Genomic DNA, 25178 nt, shown 5'->3' on the forward strand with positions numbered 1-25178 from the left:
CAGGGAAACTTAGTCACGTATCATCTTCATTAACAACAATTTTTTTTACTAAAAAATCCGTAAAGACTTTAAGAATTTTTTTTTATATTAAAGTGGGTAATTATTTCTAATACACATTTTAATAAACTACATACTACCACCACACACTAACACAACAAAACATCATTTATAGACAGACGCAGTGTGAGAGAGATAAACATAAGGTTCATTTTCATTATACACATCCATCCCCCCTAGAGTTTCTTTTTAAAGTTTTTTGTTTTATTTTTATTTCTAATCCAAAGGAAGAATTCGTTGTAAAGTACAGCCATCGTATATAAATTACAACAATCTATATTCCATATTCATTACTACCAACAATAAAAAAAGTTACTACCAAATAAAAAAAGTTAATAATAAATGGCTCGTATATTAAGATCTAGTATTATGCAAAGTCCATCTCAATTACTTCAATATTATTTTCTTCTGGATAAATCACCAAATTCAACATTATCTGATTTAATAATTGATACAAATATTAATACCACATTAAGAAAACTTAAACATCATAAATGGTCAAAAGGTGAAATATTACATTATGGATTTTTATCATCAATATTAGGATTTGTATTTTTAATTTATCCAACTACATTTTTAATTAAATTACCAATTGCATTTATATTTATCCTTTGTTTATTAATTCCATTAACTAATCAATTCTTCCTTTATGCATTACCAGTATTTGCTTGGTTAGCTTTATATTTTAGTTGTTCTAAAATTCCAGTTAATTGGAAACCAGCTATTTCAGTTAAAGTATTACCAGCAATGGAAACAATCTTATATGGTGATGATTTATCAAATGTTTTAGCCACAATTACCACAACTCCATTAGATATAATAGCTTGGTTACCTTATGGAATTGTTCATTTTAGTTTCCCATTTATAATTGCTGCTATTATTTTCATATTTGGCCCCCCCACTGCTTTAAGATCATTTGGATTTGCATTTGGATATATGAATTTAGTTGGAGTCATGATTCAAATCTTTTTCCCGGCTGCTGCTCCTTGGTATAAGAATTTATATGGATTAGAACCAGCTAATTATTCCATGCATGGATCTCCGGGTGGATTAGGTAGAATTGATGAATTATTAGGAATTGATCTTTATACTACTGGATTTTCCAATTCCCCAGTTATATTTGGAGCATTTCCATCATTACATTCTGGATGTGCAATTATGGATGTATTCTTTTTATGTTATTTATTTCCTCGATTTAAATCAATTTGGTTTATTTATGGATGTTGGCTTTGGTGGAGTACTATGTATTTAACTCATCATTATTTTGTTGATTTAATTGGTGGAGCAATGTTATCATTTATTGTATTTGAATTTGTTAAATATAAATATTTACCAATATGTGATTCAACAAAATTTTGTCGTTGGTCATATTCAGAACTTGAATTTATTAATGTTAATCAAATAGATCCATTATCATCTAATTATGTTTATTTGAATGATGATGAAAGTAGATTATATACTAGAATTCATCCTCAAAATATTCAAATTCAACAAATAATTGCCACTCCATCAATTCTGTCAACAACAAGAGGAGTTGTTAATGAATCACAAATTCCTAATGAAACTTTTGAAATGGCAAATCTTGCTCATCCAATTAGTATAAGAAATAATAGTAATAATGAAGAAGAAGGTGAAAGTGATATTTCATCAACTTCAAATACTCCATCAGTATTTGAAGAAGAACATTTACCTTCTAGTGTTGCTGCATCTTCAACTACATCATTAGATGAAATGGAAACTCAATCTACATCAAATTATATAAATCCTCCTTCATTTACAAAAGCTAATAGTTTTGCTAAGAATAGATGATGATGATGAATTCCCCCCAAGAAAAAAATCTGATTTTAATGGAATCAAGTCTTGAGAAATATTTCTATAAAAGAATTACAAAGTGAGTGAATGAGTGAGAGAGTGATTGGTTATACTTTCGAGACATCTACCTTGTTGTGAGAGTAAGTCCTTTAATATTTAATAATAATAACAACTTGCATTTTTTTGCTATACATTACACGTTTTTCCCAGTTTGGTTACATCCTCCCCATTTAACATATGTTTGGTTTCTGTTAATCCTTGTTTTAATAGTTAATTGTTTTTTTTGTATCTAATTCTACTTTACTTAATAATTAATATAATAATAATCATAATCATAATACAACATCACCCAATGGTATTAAACAGTAATCTGTCTATCTATCTATCTGTATATCTTCCCCCTAGAATTCCTATTGAGTATTGATTTATTGAAAAGTAAGAATAACCATCATGAGTTACTGCCAAGAATATGTAAATATATGTAAATATCTGTATAGAGGTATCTACAGATGACAAGAACATGGTTTTATATGACCGTGTTTTAATTACAATATGCAAATTGGTATGATCATATGTTTATGTACACATATGGTGGTGATCAAATATATTAGACAAGAATAATTTTAAATAAGATCTTACTAAGACATTTTACTGAAAGTAGTGAATTGCAATTTCTGTCACGTAATTTTTCATTTTATAAATTATTCTTATTACAAATCCAAGAAATAATTATGTAAAAAACACGAAATCTTTTTTTGTTATAAATTCAATTGGGTGAATATCTTATAGCAATATAATATTACTATTAATTAATTAATTGACAAGGAAATCTTTTCATTTATTTATAACTTTTTTAAGGTTAATTTTGACATAATTCAAGATCATGTATGACAAAAAAAAGATAGATCTGGAGATTCCTCCACATTTGTCCATTGTTTAATTATTGTAATTAATTATACTTTTAAATTTGGCTGCAAATTAAATTAAATAATTAACTAGATAAATAGATAAATAGATAGAGATTGTAAAAATTAAAAAATAGAAACACATGGTCAGATTATTCAAATTGATTTGAGGAATAATCATTTTCAAACAAGCTCCCAACTGTTGATCCTTTACTTACAAGAAATAAATGAAATGAATATTTCAGTTCTATTATCTAAATGCCTAGAATATCTCTATATTTGTAAAGATCTCTCTCTTACACTCTTCACTCTCCTTTTTAGTACATACACGTACATAAAAAAATAGAACAATTTTATTCATTTGATTCTTGTACTTCCATCTTCATCTTCTGTTTGGGGGATGTTGTTGTTCTTGGTATGAAAAATTTGGAGGTTCGCGTTTTTTTTCATCTTTATTATTTTTTTCTTAGTTGTTTTTCTCTCTTTGGTATGGGATTGGATTGGGATGGGATGGGTTATGTTTAAAAAGTATATCTTGAAAGATTAAAATTTTCGTGGAGTTTCTGATTATTATCCAATTGATTATTAATCTTATAAATATTAATCAATGTTTCCAATATTAGAAAAGTTCAAGAAAATTACATTACAAGTACTTTCTAAAAAACTCAGACCATCACCCCCAATTTAGAAAGTATGGCTGGCTCAAAAGAGGAAAGGGGGGGGGGAGGTATTCTGTTAATTTACATCTACTGATGTAAAACAAGACCATCGCGAGTTAAAAATGCTTGACCGTGTACTAATTTTCTTGATAACCAAGCCATAGAAGGAACTCTCACCCCCTACAAACCAGCCATTTATTGATTATTTGATGATACATTTGCCCAATTAGATGATATTTTTGACAAAAACTATCAAAATGATTTTTCATTGAAGAAAAAGTTAACAAGAAAAATTGATAAAAATTTATTGAAAATTCAAATAACTTCAATGTAACACCAAAAAAACATTCCAATGGTTCTTTCTTGGATTGAACTAAGTTTGGCTTATACCAAAACAACATCCGGTATCATTTTGACACCTAATCTAATCATAATTGAAAAATACAGTTCAATAATTATTGTATGTCAATCAGAAATGAATATCAAAGATCTTAAAAGATAGATACAAAAAACATCAAATACCACAACACATACCCCAACCCCCACGTATTTCCAAGATATTCGATAATGGTACCAACCAAGAAAACATCCACATGAGATCTTTCAATAAATTCATCATTTTTCTTGGTGTATGTTCAAAAGAACAGATGAAATATTTTTACGTATTTTTTTTGGTTCTTTTTCTTATTTATCTCCTTTCAATAGGTAACTTATGTTAATGAAGATTTATTAAACATGATACCCAACAAAATGTATATCATTCAATGACCCAAAGAAGCAACAGAAAACTAAACAACAACCATAAAAGTGATGATAATTTAATAGTAATTAGTCTGTTTTAGTAACTTTATCAATTATATATATAAATTTATATATTACAATATTTTAAAGTGAAAGAAAAATAAAAAATAAAAAAATAAAAATAACCGCGACCTTAAAAAATAAAATTTAGTTTTGTGTCAAATGCAAGAATATGCACGCTAAGAATTTTGCAACCACCACCACCACCCAATTCAAAAAATTTCGCAATTCTTTTATTATTTCAATAATCCTATTTTTTTTTACTTGGCCCCACCAAGTAAATTCCAAAAAACCATACAACCACGTTCAAATCTTTCATAAACAAGGAGTTTCCAGTCTTTGAACAAAAATTGACAAGATTCTTTCAGATATAAATCTACCAACATTCCCCTTCCATTTTAATTCTACTTTACATTTTTTTTGGTTTTTCCTTTCTTTCTTTTTTCATTACTATTAACCAATACTTTCATTGAATTATTGATATTACTACTGAAAAGAAATGAGGTTAGCGATATTGGCAAACGTTTTGGCCCTTGTGTCATTTGCAAGTGCTATTATATTGAGTTTTGAATCGGGTGAGGACACTCTTTATCTTATTGCTGACGAAGGTGCAGTTAAATTTACTGAAGTAAAAGAAGATGCTACTGATTTTACTATTGATATTACCAAGTCGATTTTGAGTTTTAATGGTTATGACTATGGTCTCGTAGGTTCAGATACAACTTTAAGTGGAACACAATACGGAACTGACACTGGTACATTCGAATGGATATTTACGGCTGGACCTCCACCCACCATCGAATTTGGCGAAGATTTATACTACTGTTATAAGACAAGTGAAGCTGATGCGATTTTAAGTTCAGCGGATGTCACCGAAGAGGGCAGTTACACTTGTGGAGATGCTATAGTATTCACAGTTGTAAATTCAAATAACGTGATTGAAACAGCAACCGGTTCTATTTTGTTGAGTGTCGAAATTAGTGGTACTGATTATTTTGTCTCGGTATCCGACAATGTTTTCAATTTAGTTAAAAAAGGCGACACAGGTGAACCAACCGTATTCACTCATGACGCACACGGACATTTATTGAATGAAGAAGGGTTAGCTGTTGGTGTTTCAACTGGTACTCAGATTGTGTTGGATACAATTGAGCACGCAAATGCGGTATCTCCCGGTTATTTTATCTGGACGTATGGTGGTAGTTCTCTTGTGTTTGCTAGTACTTTATACTACTGTGCAAATGAAGGAGTTTATACTGTGAGTCTAATTGAATTAGGCTGTAGTTCGATTAATGCTGGATTTTCGGTTGTAGAGTATGTACCAGAACCAGAATACTTTACATTGAAATATGGCTTGGAATATGTCCTGTTTGATGAAGGTGCTTTCCAATTTGGAGAGACCGCAACCATATTCAGTCTTGACGACGAAGGACATTTAGTGATTCAAGGTGACAATCTTGTTGTTGGTGTTTCAACAGAAAATGGGTTGGTGGCAATCGACGAGGACGAATTATCTGATGGTGATTTTATCTGGACATATTATGTTGATGGTACTCTTAGGTTTGAAGTTGATTTATGTATCGATGGTACGGATTTGAAGTTTGATTTACTGTGTAATAATAAAATAGCAGAATTTTCAGTTGAAGAGGTTGAACACATACCAGAACCAGAATACTTTACATTGAAATACACACCTGACGGTGGGAGCAACTATTATTATGTCTCGATTGATATTGCTGGTGGCGCATTCAAATTAGTTAGCGTGGCAAGTGAGGCAACCACATTTATCCTTGACCTGCATGGGCATTTATTGATTCAAGGTGACAATCTTGCCATTGGTGTTTCAGCAGAAAATGAGTTGGTGGCAACCGACGAGGACAAACTATCTGATGGTGATTTTATCTGGACATATTATGTTGATGGAACTATTAAGTTTGAAGTTGATTTATGTATCGAGGGTACGGATTTGACGTTTGATTCACTGTGTGATGATACTTCTATAGCAGAATTTTCGGTTGAAGCATTTGAACACATACCAGAACCAAAATACTTTACCTTGAAAAGCACGGACGAAGATTATATCTCGATTGATATTGCTGATGGCAGACTTTATTTAGTTGACGAGGTAAATGAAGCAACCATATTCACCCATGACGAGCAAGGACATTTATTGATTGAAGGATACAATCTTGCAGTTGGTTTTATAAATGATGACGACTTGGTGATAATAGACGATGACGACCAAATATCTGCTGGTTTTATCTGGACATATTATGTTGATGGTACTCTTGCGTTTGAAGCTGGTTTATACTCCTGTCCAGATTATAATAGGTTGAGTAGATTTATGAACTACAGGAGTGAGGAATGTGAAGAGCTTCCACAACCTTTCTCGGTTGAAGAGTATGTACCAGCACCACAATACTTTACATTGAAATACTATGAGACACAAACGTCATATTTGTATGTATCGTTCAATGGAGAAACCTTCCAATTAGTTGGCGATTTAGCGGAAGCAACCATATTCACCCATGATGTGCACAGACATTTATTGATTTATAAGGACGGGCTTGCTGTTGGTGTTTCAGAAGGTCAGTTACAAGCAGTAGAAGAGATTGGAAGTGATGATCTGTTTATCTGGACATATGCTTTTGATGATGAAACTGGTACTCTTGAGTTTGAACTTGAATTATGTATCGTTAGTTCTGCTTTGACTATTGCGGAAGGATGTAGTCGCACGGTATCACAATTTCTGGTTGAAGAGTATGAACCATTACCCCAACTTCGTAATTCGGTTGTTTTGAGCTTTGATATCGGATCTGGAGAAGACATTACAACTTATTACCTCGCTGCTGATGAAGAAGGTGTAACTTCATTGACTACAAATGGTGAAGATGCAACTGAATTTGATTATACTTCCCTTACTGGATTATTGAGTGCTGGAGATTTAGTTTTTGGAATTGCTGCTGGTGGAACAACATTAAGTGGAACCGAATCCAATGAGATTGACACTGGTGACTTGTTTGTTTGGGCATTATTATCTGATGAGACTGAAGCTCTTGTATTAACTGATGCTACGTTGTTCTACTGTCCAGACACTGGTTTAGCTACTTCTGGTACTGAAACTTGTACACAAATTGAACAATTCGAAATTGGAGAGAAACCAGAACCAGAACCAGGCTCAGGCTCAACAACAGACCCAGTGGTTGTAACCCAATCTGGATTTTTGACTGTCGAAATTACCGCTGGAGATGCAGAAAGTGTCATAATTTATTATCTTTCAGTTGTTGATGGTGAGGTAAGCTTGGTTTCCGATGGTACATTAGCAACAGAATTCAACTATGATGGTGCTGCTTACTTGACTACAGGAGATTATTATGTTGGTGTTGCTGAAGATGGAGACGTATTAAGTGGTATTGAAGAGCTAACAGATTCAGGTGATTATACATGGTCCTACGATGAAGAGGAAGGAACACTTTCATTCGCAGTTGATTTATTCTATTGTGGAGATGCAGAAGCATTTACTGTCAATGTTGCCGAAGGGGACAATTGTTTCGCACTTGAAGGTTTTAAAATCGATGAGTCTACAACTGATACTGGAATTGATGACAACACTGATCCTGACGATACGACTACAACTGATACTGGAATTGATGACAACACTGATCCTGACGATACGAATACAACTGATACTGGAATTGATGACAACACTGATCCTGACGATACGAATACAACTGGCACTGGAACTGATGACGAGAATGATTCTGACGATGAAACTACAACTGGCACTGGAACTGATGACGACAATGATTCTGACAATGCAACTCCAAGTGACATCGGAGATGGTGACGACGATATTCCTGACACTCCAACAGAAGAACCAAGTACAGAATCAGGTGAAGTTGAAGATCCAGAAATTCAAGATCCAGAAACTGACCCAGAAATTGTAGAACCAGAAGTTGTTATTGCTGAAGAACCATTTGAAATTGTTGCTGTTGTTGGTGATGAGGAAATTACCTTTGGTTTCAATGGTACACATATTGTACTTGGTGGTGAAGAGGAAGCTTCCTTTATTATTGAAGATGAAGGTGATGGTTTAGGTCTTCTTACTATTGGTGAAGGTTTATATATTCACAGAGATGACGAAACTGGGTTATTAACTGTATCAGCTATTGAAAATGCTACCCCAGGATGGTCCATTCAAGATAATGAAATTCATTTTGATCCACCTGTTGCTTCTGAATTAGTTCGTCGTGATGTTGTTGTATTTTCCACTTGTGAAACTGGAGATGAACCTGCTATTTATGCTAATGCTGTTGGACAATGTGTTCCATTGGAAGTTATTGCTAGTAACATTGTGATTGAGGATGGACCTGTTGATCCTACTGATCCTGTTGATCCTACTGATCCTATTGATCCTATTGATCCTATTGATCCTATTGATCCTATTGACCCTGTTGATCCTGTTGACCCTGTTGACCCTGTTGACCCTGTTGATCCTGTTGACCCTGTTGATCCTGTTGATCCTGTTGATCCTACTGTTGTTGATCCTGCTGAAGATGGTGATGAAGATGTTGATCCTGCTGATCCTGCTGGTACTGTTTCATCAAGTGAAGGAAGTTCTGTGGTTACAACTATTACTCAAGACCAAACCTTGACTATTACTCAATGTGACGATGAAACCATCTGTGAAGTTTTCACTACTGTTGTTAGAACTATTATTGAAACTTATTGTCCAGTTGTTGAACACGAATTTGTTACTGTTGTGACCCAAACAATTACTCAATGTAAAGACAATATTTGTGAAGAAGCTTTAGAAGAAGTTACTACTACATTTACTACAACTACTGTTGAAACTGTTTTTGTTGTTCAACAAACTGCTGCTGCTGGTGCAAACATTGGAGAAGATGAAGGAGAAGCAGGTGCTTATCCAGGTGATGTTGAAGGTGGAGATGAAGGAGAAGCAGGTGCTTATCCAGGTGATGTTGAAGGTGGAGATGAAGGAGAAGCAGGTGCTTATCCAGGTGATGTTGAAGGTGGAGTTGAAGGAGAAGTAGGTGCTTATCCAGGTGGTGTTGATCCAGAATTACTTAGTGGTAGTGGAAGAATCTATTCATCCAGCTTGATTGCTCTCTTGGGTATGATGATTCCATTTGCTATGTTTTTTTAGAACAATAATAACTTGAAGGACACCAGTTTTGTGTGGTTTTTTTTTTATTATTATCAATTATTAATTATACCTTATATCTATGAAATATGTAAACTTGATTTAATTTTGTTTTAGTAAGTAACAATAATATATAAATTTATATGCCAAAAATATTATAATAAATATCCTTTTATATGACTTTTAAATTGACTTAATTAATTAATCTACAGTAATTACTTTAATTATGCTTTTCGTTTCTTTAGTTTAACTAACTTTAGTGTATTTTTGTATTCTTCTTTTCATATAAATTTAAAACGATTTGGTTGTCTCTTGTCACTTCTCACTAGTGATAAAACATCCTCCCAAAATGACTTGTATAATTATATTTATAATCATATTGATAATAATTTAAATAGAATCCAGAAGACTTTCAAGAAGGATTAATAGTAAAATGTAACTGAGATAAATTATCAATTAGAAGAAAGAAATTCAATGGATGAAAGTCTTTGTCCCGTTTTTGCAAGTTATCATCACTCCCTGAAACTTTTCTTCATCATATAAATCCCATTATGGAATATACATTTTTGTTAAGTGTTAATTGTTAATTAAGAATTAATTACCAGAGAAAAATGAGTTATTAATTAAATTTAATTGTTATATAATTATAATGAAAAAGTAGAATAATTGTTGATAAAAGAATATATATGGGTCATAAATATAATAATTATAAGAATTATAAATAGAATGGGAGGAGGGGTTGAATCATACAATATTATAAATAAATAAAAGTTAGAGTATAAATATCTACTTTATATTTGATGAAGTCAATATTAAAATGTATATTGTTATAATGTACATATATATAGAGAGAGAGGGAGTAAAAGAAGAGTTTTACTGTAACAGGAAGTAATTATTACATAAGAGTGATTGAATATGAATTGAATCTATTTTAAATAGTTTACATAAAGAATAAATATATATACAGTATATATAGTATATAAACATAATAACATACATATACTTGAAATTCGAACATCTCGAACATCCCCAAAACATACGCAAGTATATTTGAAGACGCTTCCCACCACCAAACACCAAATAATAATTACACTTCACGTGACACAAACCACGTAAATCAAGTGTCCCTACTTGATGCACTGGGGGAAACTAATATTGAAGACTAATGAGTGATCAATTCACATAGACATATGTCTCCAGAAGGCTATCTATATATATATATACTATATATTGTATTGAATCATCCTTTAATACATTTTCAATTATAAAAAAACATATTGATTATTATTACATATTAACTAAACTGTATATTATATAATTACAAGTAAAGTTACCTAATAAATAAAATAAATAGAATCAAATAGAACATCCATCCAGAACAGAACAGTTATCCAGTAATACAATTTAAATAGAAAAAATTCTATGTTTAAAAGGTAAAAAATAATTTAATTTTTTAATTAAAATAAAATAAAAAAAAGTTTTTTTTTTTGAGTCTGTTTTTTGAACAATTCAGTTACGACAAAAAAAACAACAATTTCTCTTTTCTTTCTTTCTTTCTTTTTTAAAAAAAGAATAAATCATCAATCAATCAGTCATTTTAATTAATTAATATAACTTTTTTTTATTTATTTTAATTTTAATTCTTTTAATCAAATATTCTACTTGTAATAATAATAATAATAATAACAGTACTACTACTACTACTACTTAAGTTTACTTACACACACACACACTAACTTATATCAGACATATAACAAACAGACAGACAAACACATAACAGACAGACAGACACATTACATCCAGACATATATACATAGATAATATGAAACTGACAATCTTACGACATAATAATCATCATCATCACGATAATAATCACATGGTAAAGCAACAACAACAACAACCAAATAGTCATAACAACAACAACAACAGCAAATGGCGAACGTCATTGAAAGTATTGATAATACTATCACTACTAATATTATCATTAATATTAACATCAGGATTCTTTGAACAATATAATCAACAAGATCAACCAGTGACAACAACATCAACAACAGCAACAACAAATGACATTTTAATAGACACATATATAGATACACCATCATCAACCACCAACATACCACCACCACTACCACCACCACCACAACAACAACAAACGAATAAACAATATACTCATCATTTCCATGACTTCATTAAATCTATTCATTCAATAATCATCAAACGAAGTCAAGCTGCTCAGAATCAAATAGAGAAATTTACTCTGCATCAAGTATTTGTTCAACGAGTATTAGCAACATCATCATCATGTGCATCCATTTCAGCATGTTTAACTGCCATGTATTTCTTATTTGCCATTGATCCAAAACGATTAGTATTTCGTCATCATTTAATTTTCTTTTTATTATTTTTTGATTTAATTAAAGCAATTATTTTATTATTGTATCCAACAAGAGTTTTAACTCATAATATGTCATATTATAATGAACGATTTTGTCAAGCAGTTGGGTTTTTCACCGCTACTGCTATTGAAGGGGCTGATATTGCAATTTTGGCATTTGCTGTTCATACTTATTTATTAATCTTTAAACCTGCTTTAAATACTAAGGTTAAAAATTCAACAAGAATTGAAGGGGGACTTTATCGATATAGAATTTATGTTTATACATTATCTATATTTTTACCATTAATATTGGCAAGTCTTGCATTTGTTAATGGTACTGGATATGCTTCATTAGTTGTTTGGTGTTATTTACCTTTAAGACCTTTATGGTATAGAATGGTTTTAAGTTGGGTTCCAAGATATTGTATTGTTATTGCTATTTTTGTCATTTATGGATTCATTTATTATCATGTTCTTAAAGAATTTAAAACTTTAGGTGGGGTTTTTAGTAAGTTACATTATGGTTCAAATTTAACTAATGAAAAACCAAGTTTATATAATTCATTAAAATTCTTTTTAACAACTATAAAGGATTATGTATTTCCTAGTTTTGTTATTCCTGAATCACAAAATACAACAACTAGTACTAGTGCTACCAACAGTAATACCACCAGTACTACTGATGGAACAATTGTTCGTGAAAATATTCCATTACTGAATAGACATCTGAAACATGAAGATGATGATGAAGAAGAAGATGATGAAGAATTGGACGATGATGATTCTTCGGTAATAATCGAAGCTCCACCAAGAGCAATTATCCTACCAGAACGTAGTAGTACCACCAATGACAACAACAACAACAACACCGGTACAGTCAGAAATACAAGTAATGCAACTGCTAATTCCTCAAATACAGAAAATAATACCAATACCGATAATAATAATAATCGTACTGATTCAGTTCCATATGAAAATCCAAGTCTTCATCAAGCAAATTTAGAAAATTTCAGAAAAAGACAACGAATAATTCAAAAACAAATGAAATCAATATTTGTTTATCCATTTGCATATTGTTTTATTTGGTTATTTCCATTTATATTACAAGTTACTCAAGTTAATCATGAAGAAAGATATGGACCTATATATTGGATTAATTTATTAGGGGCATTTATGCAACCTTTGAATGGGTTTATTGATACATTAGTATTTTTCTTTCGTGAACGACCTTGGAAATATACCGTCATGAGGAATTTTGAAAAAGAACATCGACAACGAGTGGATAATATTATACTTCATATTAATAATCCAAGACATGGATCTGGTCATAGTTTCCATCATAGAGGAGGAACAGGTGCAGGAGATGATGATGATGATGATGGAACAACAACACAAAATAGGACGGCATCACAAACCGATGGGGCTGAATCAATACATACAATGGCAACCAATGCAAGAATTGCCAAGAATTCATTAAGTGCAACATCAGGATTAATTGATATGAACTCTTATAAATTTTGGAGACATTATTTGAATAAATATAAATTCCCATTATATAAATTACCTACGGAAGAAAATATTAAGAAATTTCAAATGAAATATATTGATTCAAAATTAGCAGAAATTAAACGAAAAGAAATGCAAAAACAAGCACAAATATATGTTTATAATCAAGCATTAAGACAAAAACCTCCATCTCAACAAAAATATAAATTATCGGTACCTATAAATACCATAAATGAGAAACATTTAGTTGAAGAAAATGATAATCCTGATCATGATTTAAATCCTCATGATTTTTCAGCAGTATTACTTGGTGGAGATAATGATTATGATTTCTTACATACTAATTCTACATTAGGGAATTTTCAATTCAATAATAATCAGAATAATATGAGAGCATCATCTACTACTACAACTGCTACAACTACAACAACGTCCGTGAATAATAAAAAATTATCGAAATCGAAATCGAAATCTATAGATATGACAGATCCATTAACGAAAAAACAACCAGTATTGTTAAGTACAGCTATTACACTTCCAAAGAAAGCATCTAGTTATGGATATACTTCAACTCCAATCTCGGGGAAGTTTTCTCCATTTGGTGATGATATGGGAGAAGGAGAAGATAGTAGAAATAATCACGATGACGTTGATAATGATGATGATGATGATGATGAAGGTGAATTGGCATTTTTGGAATTTCTTAAAAAAGGTCCACCTGTTTGATAGTTGTATGTGTATTTGTGTGTATGGGTTTTTTATAGAAATGACTTTGGTAGGTAATGATTTTATATATTATTTAATGAGTATACATTTTATGTGTATAGGAGTATATAATTTAGACAGGATTAAATAGAGTTTTAATTAAAATTGGGGAAGGAAATCTTATCACGTGACGTATATCTTATCTAATCAGGTGACTCGTAAATCATACCCTTTTTGTGGAAATTGCGGAGTAAAGTAAAAGATATGAAAGGGATGAAATTGATCTGTACAATAAATTATATAAATAGCCTTCAATTCCTCCCCCCCTCTACCTCTCTTTTCCTCGAAACAATAGAGTAAAGGATTAGGTGACAACATGACAAATGTTGATTTTATAATTCAATTACCATTTGAAATACTTGAACAAATACTCAATTTACTTCCAATTGAATATTTACTAGCATTAACTTCAATCCCAAAGATATTATCAATTATATTGCCACAAGTTTATATAACAACTCATCAACAATATACTCAAAAGTATCAATGTGTATCTCCTTATTCCTATGACTTTAAGAGCAAGAGAATTACTTTTAGTGGATTATATAGTTTTATGAATTGGTATAAATCAGGATATCCCCCCCAAAAGATTATATTTGATGATGTTTGTGATTTATTAGAATTGAATTGCTATTTATCTACCGTATTAACGAATTGTAAAAGTATTGAAATTAGAACAAATTCATATCTGAAAGATATTAATAATTTACAATTGAATATAATTAATGCTTTGAAATTGGGATATAGAATTACTTCAATAAGTTTGAATCAATATTATGATTGGGGCAGTGGGGTTTATATGCCTGATAATATACGACTGATTGAACTTTGGTGTCAGGATGGGAAACGGTCTATAAGTTTATGTCCTTCAAATTTATCAATTCTAAAAGTGCATAATATGGATATTGGTCAATGTCATTTCTTCCCCCCAGAATTGGAAGTTTTGGAATTATATGGAATGAGAATATCATCGAATACGACTGAAAATGCAAGAATTATGTTTCCTGAACGATTAAAAGAACTTGTGATATATGAACATCCCAATTGTTTTACCCTGATTGATTTAAGATATTTGTCAACTTTGAAAAGATTTGAATATCATGGAAGTGTTAGATCAAATAAGATTATTCAATTCAATCAAATCAAATTACCTATCCTGATTGAAGAGTTATATCTTTCAAATTTAAGACTTGAAGATTTGGAAGGATTGGAGTTTTTGGTTAATCTTGGGATATTGAAGGTGGTTGATTGTCCAATATTTCATAATTTCTTTAATAATACACGATTCCCTAATGGATTACATACTATTTGGTATAAGTATCAATGTGGGAATGTTGAAGATATTTTGAGAAGGTATAGTGAACGATTTCCTGAATTATATCATAGGAATTATTTGAAAATTGGATCTAATTTCAAATTACCTTTGGGATTAAAGTGTTTACGACTTGAAAACTTACCATTTATTGTTCTTATTGCTTCGAAGTTAAGAATACCACCAAGCCTAATTGAATTGTCAATTAAAAATATTGCTGGGTTTATGGATTTGGTATCAAATTTAGAATTACCGACATCATTATACAAATTGATATTAAAAGATTGTTATATAACATCAATAGACAATATTAGATTTCCATCAAGATTATATCATTTAGNAGATTGTTATATAACATCAATAGACAATATTAGATTTCCATCAAGATTATATCATTTAGACTTGTCGAAGAATTTCTTAACCACGATTCAAAATACCAATTTGACGCTGTTGAAGAATGTACAAATGATTGATTTACTGTATAATAATTTCACATCTACTGATGATTTCATTGAAGCATTACCATGGAATATCGGGACTTTAAATCTTCATGGGAATAAATTATCCAAATGTGTAATATTAAACCAGGAAATCATTCAATTGGATTGTGAAATCTCAACTAAGGAATTTTATATCTCCAATGAAACATTCCAATTGATTAATGTTAAACATATTAATCTTTGGGTAAACCTGAATGCCAAATTCGACCCCAATACAATTTTATTCCCCAAAGGTTTACAATCATTTGAAATCCATCAAGCTAAAGGCAGTAAAATAATCCTAACCAATCATAACTTTTTCCTCAAGCTTCCAACCACACTCACAAAATTAATCCTCTCAGGAATAGTTCTCTTGGAAAATAATGACGGAATTAAATTCCACCTACCACCGCAATTAGAGACACTTTCAATCCGATGTACCAATTTCACCCAATCCATAATCAACAATCTCAACCTCACCTCAATCACCAATCTAAAAAACATAAATCTAACTGGGGGAAACATCCATCAATTCAATCTATCCCAACTCCCACCCAANGCGTCGTTGTTTACTACTAATAAGAGGATACCTAAGACTAAGAATATTAAGACGAAAGAAGATGAGAATGATGGGGAGCTGGGAAAACGGCTGGAATCTCAGAGTAATTCGAATGAGCTGACGGTTATTGGTGCTGCTACGAAGACTGGGGAATAAGCTGTATATTATACTATTACATAGGATTAAAAGGAAAAGTTATACGTACATAGAAATTATTAAAAATATTTGAAATCTTCTTCTTGGTTAAATTCATTCTCCCAATTCAAACATCTAAAAATATAAACCTCGAATGTAACAATCTTTCCAATTCAATCCAATCGCTATCATTACCACAATCATTATGTTCCATATTGGCGAATACAAATGATTTATATGATATTTCAGGCTGGGATATTGAGAATTATAAACAATTGAAATTTATCTATCTTGAAAGAAACCCGGAATTGAGTGGGGAGAAATGTTTACATAATGTGCTTGGCTTGGCTAGGAGATTGTATTATCAGAGTGCGAGTGCTAGAAATAGTGGGGGGAAGGAGAAGTGGTTTGGGGGGATATATTTGTCGAGTCCCAAATTGGGGGGATTGGCTGAGAATTATGAGTTTTTTAATCAGATTATTAAAGATGCTGATTTATTGTAGAATTAGAAGAATTAGAATGGTTGCAAAAAATGGCGAAGAAGAGGCAAGGATGCTGCTGGACATTATGCTATGAAGGACATGAATATTTATGATTGACGTTCACATTGTTTGTATATATATGATACTTAGATAGTCGTACTACAAAAGTAATAGGATAGTTTGAGTTTATATCATTGGAAGACTATAAAGACAGATGGAATGGGGTCGTGTGAGTTTTGTATCTCGGAGAACTTTTCAATAAGCCGGAATCGGGTGCGGCTGGAATGTCTCAAAATGTCTCAGAAGCATCGCTAATATAAGTCCTATCTAGACATCGCTTATTGCGAGGAGGTTGACTAGTATAACTACATCGTCTAGGTGCCAAATATCTCAATGTACCCGCAAAGAGAATTTAAATTAATAATTTTTGATAAATAGTGAATAGCTTCATACTCTTGAACATACGGAGTGTTGATCACTTGACTGTCTAATTGGGGTTCGAGAACAAATTAATTAAATTAAATCAATTACGGAATACAATTGCTTAAACTGATGTAATCTGGTTACGGTTGATTCCATTGTGGCTGAGTAACCAGATTACATCATAAAAATATATTGCTTTAATATTATTTGACGTAATTATTATTTCTCTCATGGAACAAATGCGAGACTCGCTTCGTATATCGTCTCTATTTCTATTCCTTTCGAGTCAAGCTTCTATTTTGACGTCATTTGATTTAAATACGAGAATACAGCACATACACAAGATCTCTCCCTGATTTATGTGTTTATTACTTTATTATATATTCACATATCTTACATTACATCAATGGCAAATTCAGCAAATCTCCTGATTTTTAGCAACTATCGTTGCACTTCAACACAACCACACAACCTCACACACACAAACAACCCCTGATAACCTATGACAAACCGACCCCTGAATGATGACCTACAACCAGTATCACAAAAACAACAACCACAAGAAGACTTCGAAGCTACCATCCTCGTCCCACAAACTTCTCAATACTCACAATATATAGAAGCCGATGCCGGAGATGGAACGAAAGCTCATGAACAATACCTACATGGACTTCCCTTAATGCTAACAATAGCATCCTGCGTAATCGCACTATTCCTAGTCGCTCTTGATCAAACTATCGTTTCAACAATCTTAACCATCGTCGGGGAGAAATTCGATTCATTTGCCAAGATAGCCTGGCTTACTTCCGGATTCTCACTCCCTATGGCGTGTCTTTCACCTTCATATGGGAAACTATCTATTGCATTTGGGAGGAAGAATACTATGATAGCGGGGATAATCATCTTTGAAATCGGATCTTTGATCTCAGCATTATCTACTTCAATGGGGATGTTGATTGGAGGGAGAACGATCCAAGGGATTGGAGGTGGAGCAATTCAAGCTATGGTGATGGTGATTTTCACTGAATGTGTCCCGATCTCGAAGAGATCATTAATGTTTGCCTCCACCGGTGTGGTATATTCGACAGCGAGTGTTCTAGGGCCGGTTAGTGGCGGAGCATTGGAGAAGATTTCTTGGAGGTGGTGTTTTTATATCAATTTACCGATTGGTGGGGTGGCATTGGCGATTATGTTATGGGGTTTCAATCCACCTAAACCAAAGGGAAATGTTAGGGAAAAGTTAGCGAAAGTTGATTTTATTGGGACGCTCTTGTTGGCAACTGGATTGATATTGGTATTGCTTGCTTTAACGTTTGGTGGGATTGATTTCCCCTGGAATTCAGCTCCAATTATAGTGATGCTTATTGTTGGTGGGATCGGGTTGGTATTGTTTATGATTTGGAATTTCCGGTTTTCAAACCATCCAATTATCTTAAAAGAATTCTTAATTACTCCTCAAGTTTTAGCTGCTTGTATAAGTGGAATGTTTAATTCTGCATATTTTATTTCAAATTTAACTTATCTCGCCCTTTATTTCCAAGTTATATTCAATGCATCAAGTTTTCAATCAGGAATATATTTACTTCCCATGATTATTTCCGTCACTATCTCCTCCATTTCAAATACGATATTCATTACCACCACCAGCAATATCAAAATCACCATGCTTTTATCGGGAATACTTTCACCCATCGGAACAGGATTAATGCTATTATTATCCACCAATTCCTCCCTCGGATTACGTATCGGAGTATTAATAGTTTCAGGTATCCCAATTGGTCTTCTGTTTCAAAGTACATTATTGGCAGCTCAATTAGTCTCACCTAAATCAATCCCTGGGGCTTTGATCTTAGTAACAGTCTTTGTAAATTTTTTAAGAAATGTTGGAGCAACCGTTTCAGTCGATTTATCCGAATTATTATTCCAAACTACCGGAACCACTTATATTAATGATTTAATTCGGTCATTACCACCTGATTCACCGGGATATTTGGCGTTGACGGGTATGACTTCCAAGGCCTTGATTTCAAATCCGAGATTAATCAATAATTTACCAATTGAGATTCAGGATATGGTATTGGATCAATTCATGAAGGCGTTTAAGAATGTGTTTTATTTGGGATTGGGATTGGCTAGTGTTTGCTGTGTAGCGTCGTTGTTTACTACTAATAAGAGGATACCTAAGACTAAGAATATTAAGACGAAAGAAGATGAGAATGATGGGGAGCTGGGAAAACGGCTGGAATCTCAGAGTAATTCGAATGAGCTGACGGTTATTGGTGCTGCTACGAAGACTGGGGAATAAGCTGTATATTATACTATTACATAGGATTAAAAGGAAAAGTTATAAGTACATAGAAAGAATTAAAAATAATTGAAATTTCCTTCGTGGTTAAATCAATTGGCAATGTTATCTTGAGCATCTTTTAATTTGACACTTGCAGATTGCATAAATGTTAATAATCGATTCCCAACTCTTTGTGATTCTGCCATTATGTTTTGTTTTTCAACTTCAAAATCAGCCACTGCAGATTGAATTTCATTTTCCATAGTTCCAATTGCATCTTGCATCTTCTTAATTTCATCTTCCATTTGCTTCACTTGTTGTTGTTTCTCGGAACACTTCTTATGAACCTCATTGACTTTATCAGCCAGTTTCTTTATCTGTATATTTGACGATTTTTCCAATTCTTTAAAATTTTCATCCTCTTCAGCAATTTGTTTATATACATTCTCTAACAATCGGGAAATATTTTCAGTTTGACGATGTAATTCAGATAGATTTGCTTCAAGAGTACGTGCTCGATTAATTTCATCTTCTTCTTGTTTATCTAGTTTAGCTACGTCTTCAGCTAATTTGAGTGAACGTCTAACTTTTTCTTCTAAGTTTTTAACAGATTCAAATGTTTTAGTAAGGTTATTATATTGTTGTTTCAATTCATTATATCTTGCTTCTTTTCTTTCTAAATCACCTCTAAAGGTTTCGATTGAATCATTTAATCTATGCAAATTATCACCTACAAATGAATTCAATTCTTCCAACTCTTCAGCTTGCCTAATTTGACGTTCTTCATTAGCTTGAAGAACTTTCACTAATCGAGCTTTTTCACTCTTATAAGTCTCACGATCAGCAAAATATTCACCTTCCTTAACTTTTAATCTCCTAATATCTTCTTCCATTCTAGCAATAAATGCATTTATATTTTTCAAACTAACATTATTTGGATCACTAGTATCTAATCGTTTTTTAATCTGGTTGAGTTTATTTTCAAGTTGTGTCTTCCTTTCACGACAAGATTTAACTTCTGCAATCTTCTTCTCCACTCTCTCACATATTGCTTCATGTTTAATAAACAAATGTTCTCTATATCTTGCAAAATTAATCACCGCACTAAGTATTCTTTGCGTCCTAATTGGATCAGGTTTATATAAATCATAAAAACCAAAATCATAAAACCCAACAGTCAGGAAGAAATTAAAGCAATAGCGATGTAGGACCCGAAGTCTATATCCTGTATTTCCCATCGGTTGTTCCTGATCTTCCACTTGTTGTTGTTCTTGTTCCCCCATTGCATGACCATTTTCCAAAGCATGTTTTTGTCTAGATCTAGTTGCCAATTCACGAGCTTTGGATTCAACAGTGCCGGCAGTTATCAACATAAACACATCTAAGAATTGTTCATAGAGGGCAAATACGAATGCTGAAGTTGGTCTTAATAAAACAAGAAGTCAATGAACCTTTAGTGTAAGTTGATTTGTACGTCAATTAAGAAATACTGATAATAATGGGAATGGATCTTTGGAAGTGGCTCTTGTGGATGATTGGACCGCTGTTGGTCGTTGTTGTCTTCGTTGAGGAGTTCTGGCAAGATGTGACATTTCTTTGGATGTACATGTGTATATAGATTTTAATGATGAGTGATTAAAGAATATTTATTATTTGGGTGCTTTGGTAAAATCAAAACAAGCGCGATTTAAGGTTCGATTGGTAGCACCAATCTCTCAGCGCGGCTTTTCCTTTTAGCAGTATAATTGCAATTACTCCTTAACGGAAGTGACTCTCAATCTATTTGTCTGTCTCCCTGGGAGGAAGACAACCATCTAGTTGGTTGGTTGGACCATGTGGTCAAAATAATAACATAAGATTCATATAGGTGGGAAATATATATACAACAATACACAATCTATCATATTCTAAACTCTTTCAGCAGTCCAAATAGCACCTCTACAAATCAATTTAATCCCTTCAGTCAATAAAATATAAGGAACTGCTTTCTTAGCATCATGCTCAATGGCAGTATCCAAATGCTCTAATTCATCATCTCTAAATTGACTAATTTGTTTCTTCAAACTACTTAACTCAGGAGAAGTACTTGCGTCACTTACAATCTTTGATTTATCAACAATCTCTTCACCTGTTTGTTTATCATATATGGCCACATCATTATATTGATTCATCAATACTCTTAATTGTTGATTATAATGACCTCCAATAACAGTTTCCACAGCTACTGTACATGCCATTGCTGCTTCTTTACTAATCAATGCCGTACCCATTCCCATCCCTACGGCACCTACTTTCCACAATGGAGTTAATATAGATGGTCTAACACGTTTCCGGGTTTGAAGGTCATTGAATGTGTTATGATGATGTATTTCTTGATCCCACATATGTTGTAAAACGGGTTTTAAATGAGGGTATTTATTAGCAAGAACAATGTATTGACCCATATAAATGTAATTGGCACCTAATTCACCAGCTTGATCTACTCTGATGTGAGCCAGCTCCTTTCGAAAGACACGAAGACTATTACGTGGTATACACTGTAGAACTCCATAGTATTTCTTGGCTTGTTGGTCTTTTTCAGATGATGGTGATGATGATGTGCTTTCTTGTGATGATTTTAGCGTGTTTGAGAATTGACGAATAGAGCATAGAGCCCTTCTTCTTATGACTGTAGTTTTAGATGCCTGGGATATCATTGATGAAGTGTGGTTTGGTTTACACTGTTAAGAAATAATAGAAAATGCAAATGAAGAAAAGTGGTTTCATTTTTTTCTTCTTTTTTTGGCCAGAACAATCGGAATTGATCGTTTAGATCTCATTATGCATCCAATTTACTCCCAAGGCAACCACGCCCCATACGGATGCGAACAACTACAACACAACCTTCTCCCTCTTCTTCTACAATGAATGGCAACTTAATAGTTGCCAATTACTACACAAAGATAACAAACTTCGAGCTCCCCGCCACCAAATTGTCTATCCTCTCTTTTTCTTCGTCTTCCTTGAACTCCACGGCTCTCGACCTTTCAATAATACCTACTAATGCCCCCCTTGAGAAGCCACACGAAGTGGCCATGTTCCTGTTGGCCACGATGGCTATTATTGCTATTTGCCCTAGCCTGTATGTTGGGAAGTTACCAATGATGTTGTCTTTCGGATGCATGAAATCCAGTTGCAAACGTCTTCTTGAATAAACTCTCGTTAGAAAGGTACACTGAATATTTCAAATAATAGCATCCAATTTTATTAGGTGATTGTTGATTGTTAGATTGTTCTCCCCAAAGCGTCTCCAATGAACTTCCCATCAAAACTCATCCCAATATTGTCCACCTCACTCCAAACTGTCTAGATCTTCATCATCAATTGAACTCCTTGTGAAATTCGTCTCAAATTCTCTATCACTAAAATTGTAATCCAACCTCGAATTCTACCATCATTGCCATTGAATACACATCATATTCCCAATCTCCACATTCAACACCATAGAAACCCGAATCATATTCTCCAAATTCTATTACTCCCATTGAAATGAACGTCACCTTTTGAATAAATATCCCAGATTAACCTTAGAACCCTTGAAATCAGATACCAAACCTATCACACAAACCTGCTATTGCTCAGGTGGCTAATTCATATCGAAGGATTGCATTGCTCCAAGGCATCCAACCAAGCTTTCTCCAAATTGAATCTTTGCTGATTTCTCATTTTCATTGAAATCCCCGTTAACCTTTTCACAAATGATCCACCAACAACATTCAAATCCCATCAAACTCTTTCAAAATGATTCATCACCAATATTGAAATCCCCTTAAATCCATTCCAATTGATCCACCACTAGAATAGTCATTTCAACAAACTGCTTCCAAATCATCTACGGACAACATGAAAATCCCATCAAATTGTTCCCAAATGATCCACCATCGACATTGAAATCCCGTCAAGTTCACCCCAATTGATCTACCACTTTCGTTGCCGTCTCCAAAAGTTCCTTCCTGAATATATCCATCCAATCCCACTAAATTCTCTCCACATTTAAACTCTCGGCAAATTCTTCCTGTCACCACCATTGAAATGAATATCAAATTCTGTATCCCCCACCTCATTCTGGATTAAATAAAACCATTCATCCATTGAAATCAGATAAAAAACCCATCACAAATCACTAACCGTTGGTCAAGTGGCTAATTAATTATGAAAGGATTCTACCGATCCAAGGAATTCAGCTAAACTTTTCTCCAAAATTGGTATCATCTTTATTATTGGAATTCCCATTATTAAATTCTTCACAACTTGGATTCAAATCTTATTAAAATTCTATCATCATCATTTTATCAAATTCGGACTAATTCCAATCTTGGATCAGAGTAAAGCCTTCATCCATTAAATTCAGTTAAAAAACCCAATCACTCCGACTTTAACCACTGGTCAGGTGGTTATTGTCAGAAAATGAAAGGAATTAAAACCTTGATTCATGAAATCCAGCTAAACCTTTTTCCAAAATTGTATATGAGTCGCCAATTCTTTTTCGTGGAATGATATAATTATGGTGGAAACTTATTGTTGATTTATGATTGATGAAATGTGTTGTTGTTGATTGAAAACATGATTGGATGGTTTGATTGGAATATAATAATAAGGAATATTTGCTTATGAAGGAATATGATGATTGTGTTTTGGTTTTGGCTATTCTTGAGTCATGATTGTGCTTATTTCAGTTTCTCTTCCAATTTTGTTTGGCTTGATAGGAAGGAAAGTATATAATTAGCTTATACTAGTTAACATGTTGATTGATGATAAATGACTAATCGTAATATTGGAATGGAAGTTGATAGTCGTTGATAAGTAGTTTTCAATTTTGTTTCTGTGGTCGAATTTCTGTGAATAATTGTCTCAAATAGATTTTCATTTTCCTTTTAACAACTTCACACCAAGAATACTTCTTTGAAAGATGAATGATACGAATCTCCCTTTGTTTGATTGATGAGATTAAGGAAATTTGTTGATTGACTATAAATTATTGAATTGGTGGATTTGTTTGTGAACAATAAAGAAGAAAGAAATAAAAGAAGGTTTTCTCATTTTTTCGCAATCTTGGCGTCTAAAAGGTTGCAAAATTTACTAGCCATTTTGGTACAGATACAAACAGAAAAGCAAAAAAACAGATCTAGACCACTCATACAGACTCAATATACAGATTAATTCTTCTAGCCATTATAATTAAGTTATAACGTGGTTANGATTAATTCTTCTAGCCATTATAATTAAGTTATAACGTGGTTAAAGAAATTGGAGGAATGGCAATTTTATCATAATATATTTCTCTTTCTGATATGTATGAACAATCAGTAAAGTTAATCTGATTGAAAAAAGCATTACGATTTGTTTTAACTCATTTAATTAATTCTATAAATTACTATAAATATAAACTACTATCATCAACACCAAAACATAA

General features: G+C 32.6%; 7 protein-coding genes across 7 annotated transcripts; 5 read left to right on the plus strand and 2 right to left on the minus strand. All coding sequences in view use genetic code 12, as the record gives it.

The window, feature by feature from the left end:
* Positions 1-399: 399 nt before the first annotated feature.
* Positions 400-1866, plus strand: AUR1 (inositol phosphorylceramide synthase; the record flags this gene model as incomplete). Its single annotated transcript, XM_049407854.1, has 1 exon — positions 400-1866. One exon carries the CDS (start codon positions 400-402, stop codon positions 1864-1866), a length of 1467 nt encoding a protein of 488 aa, XP_049262760.1.
* Positions 1867-4733: 2867 nt separating this feature from the next.
* On the plus strand, positions 4734-9401 carry J8A68_003947 (uncharacterized protein; the record flags this gene model as incomplete). Its single annotated transcript, XM_049407855.1, has 1 exon — positions 4734-9401. One exon carries the CDS (start codon positions 4734-4736, stop codon positions 9399-9401), a length of 4668 nt encoding a protein of 1555 aa, XP_049262761.1.
* A 1873-nt stretch (positions 9402-11274) lies between these two features.
* On the plus strand, positions 11275-14010 carry GPR1 (Gpr1p; the record flags this gene model as incomplete). Its single annotated transcript, XM_049407856.1, has 1 exon — positions 11275-14010. The coding sequence occupies one exon, from the start codon at positions 11275-11277 to the stop codon at positions 14008-14010; it is 2736 nt and encodes a 911-aa protein (XP_049262762.1).
* Positions 14011-14365: 355 nt separating this feature from the next.
* Positions 14366-16555, plus strand: J8A68_003949 (uncharacterized protein; the record flags this gene model as incomplete). Its single annotated transcript, XM_049407857.1, has 1 exon — positions 14366-16555. One exon carries the CDS (start codon positions 14366-14368, stop codon positions 16553-16555), a length of 2190 nt encoding a protein of 729 aa, XP_049262763.1.
* Positions 16556-17941: 1386 nt separating this feature from the next.
* On the plus strand, positions 17942-19744 carry SGE1 (Sge1p; the record flags this gene model as incomplete). The annotated part of the gene is made up of 1 exon (XM_049407858.1): positions 17942-19744. One exon carries the CDS (start codon positions 17942-17944, stop codon positions 19742-19744), a length of 1803 nt encoding a protein of 600 aa, XP_049262764.1.
* Positions 19745-19836: 92 nt separating this feature from the next.
* NUF2 (kinetochore-associated Ndc80 complex subunit) lies at positions 19837-21099 on the minus strand (the record flags this gene model as incomplete). The annotated part of the gene is made up of 1 exon (XM_049407859.1): positions 19837-21099. The coding sequence occupies one exon, from the start codon at positions 21097-21099 to the stop codon at positions 19837-19839; it is 1263 nt and encodes a 420-aa protein (XP_049262765.1).
* Positions 21100-21633: 534 nt separating this feature from the next.
* On the minus strand, positions 21634-22422 carry J8A68_003952 (putative monooxygenase; the record flags this gene model as incomplete). Its single annotated transcript, XM_049407860.1, has 1 exon — positions 21634-22422. One exon carries the CDS (start codon positions 22420-22422, stop codon positions 21634-21636), a length of 789 nt encoding a protein of 262 aa, XP_049262766.1.
* Positions 22423-25178: the final 2756 nt, after the last annotated feature.

Source organism: Hemisphaericaspora subhashii (assembly GCF_019202705.1).
Source record: "Hemisphaericaspora subhashii strain CBS 10753 chromosome Unknown scaffold131, whole genome shotgun sequence".
In the NCBI taxonomy this organism is placed as follows: Eukaryota; Fungi; Ascomycota; class Pichiomycetes; order Serinales; family Debaryomycetaceae; genus Hemisphaericaspora; species Hemisphaericaspora subhashii.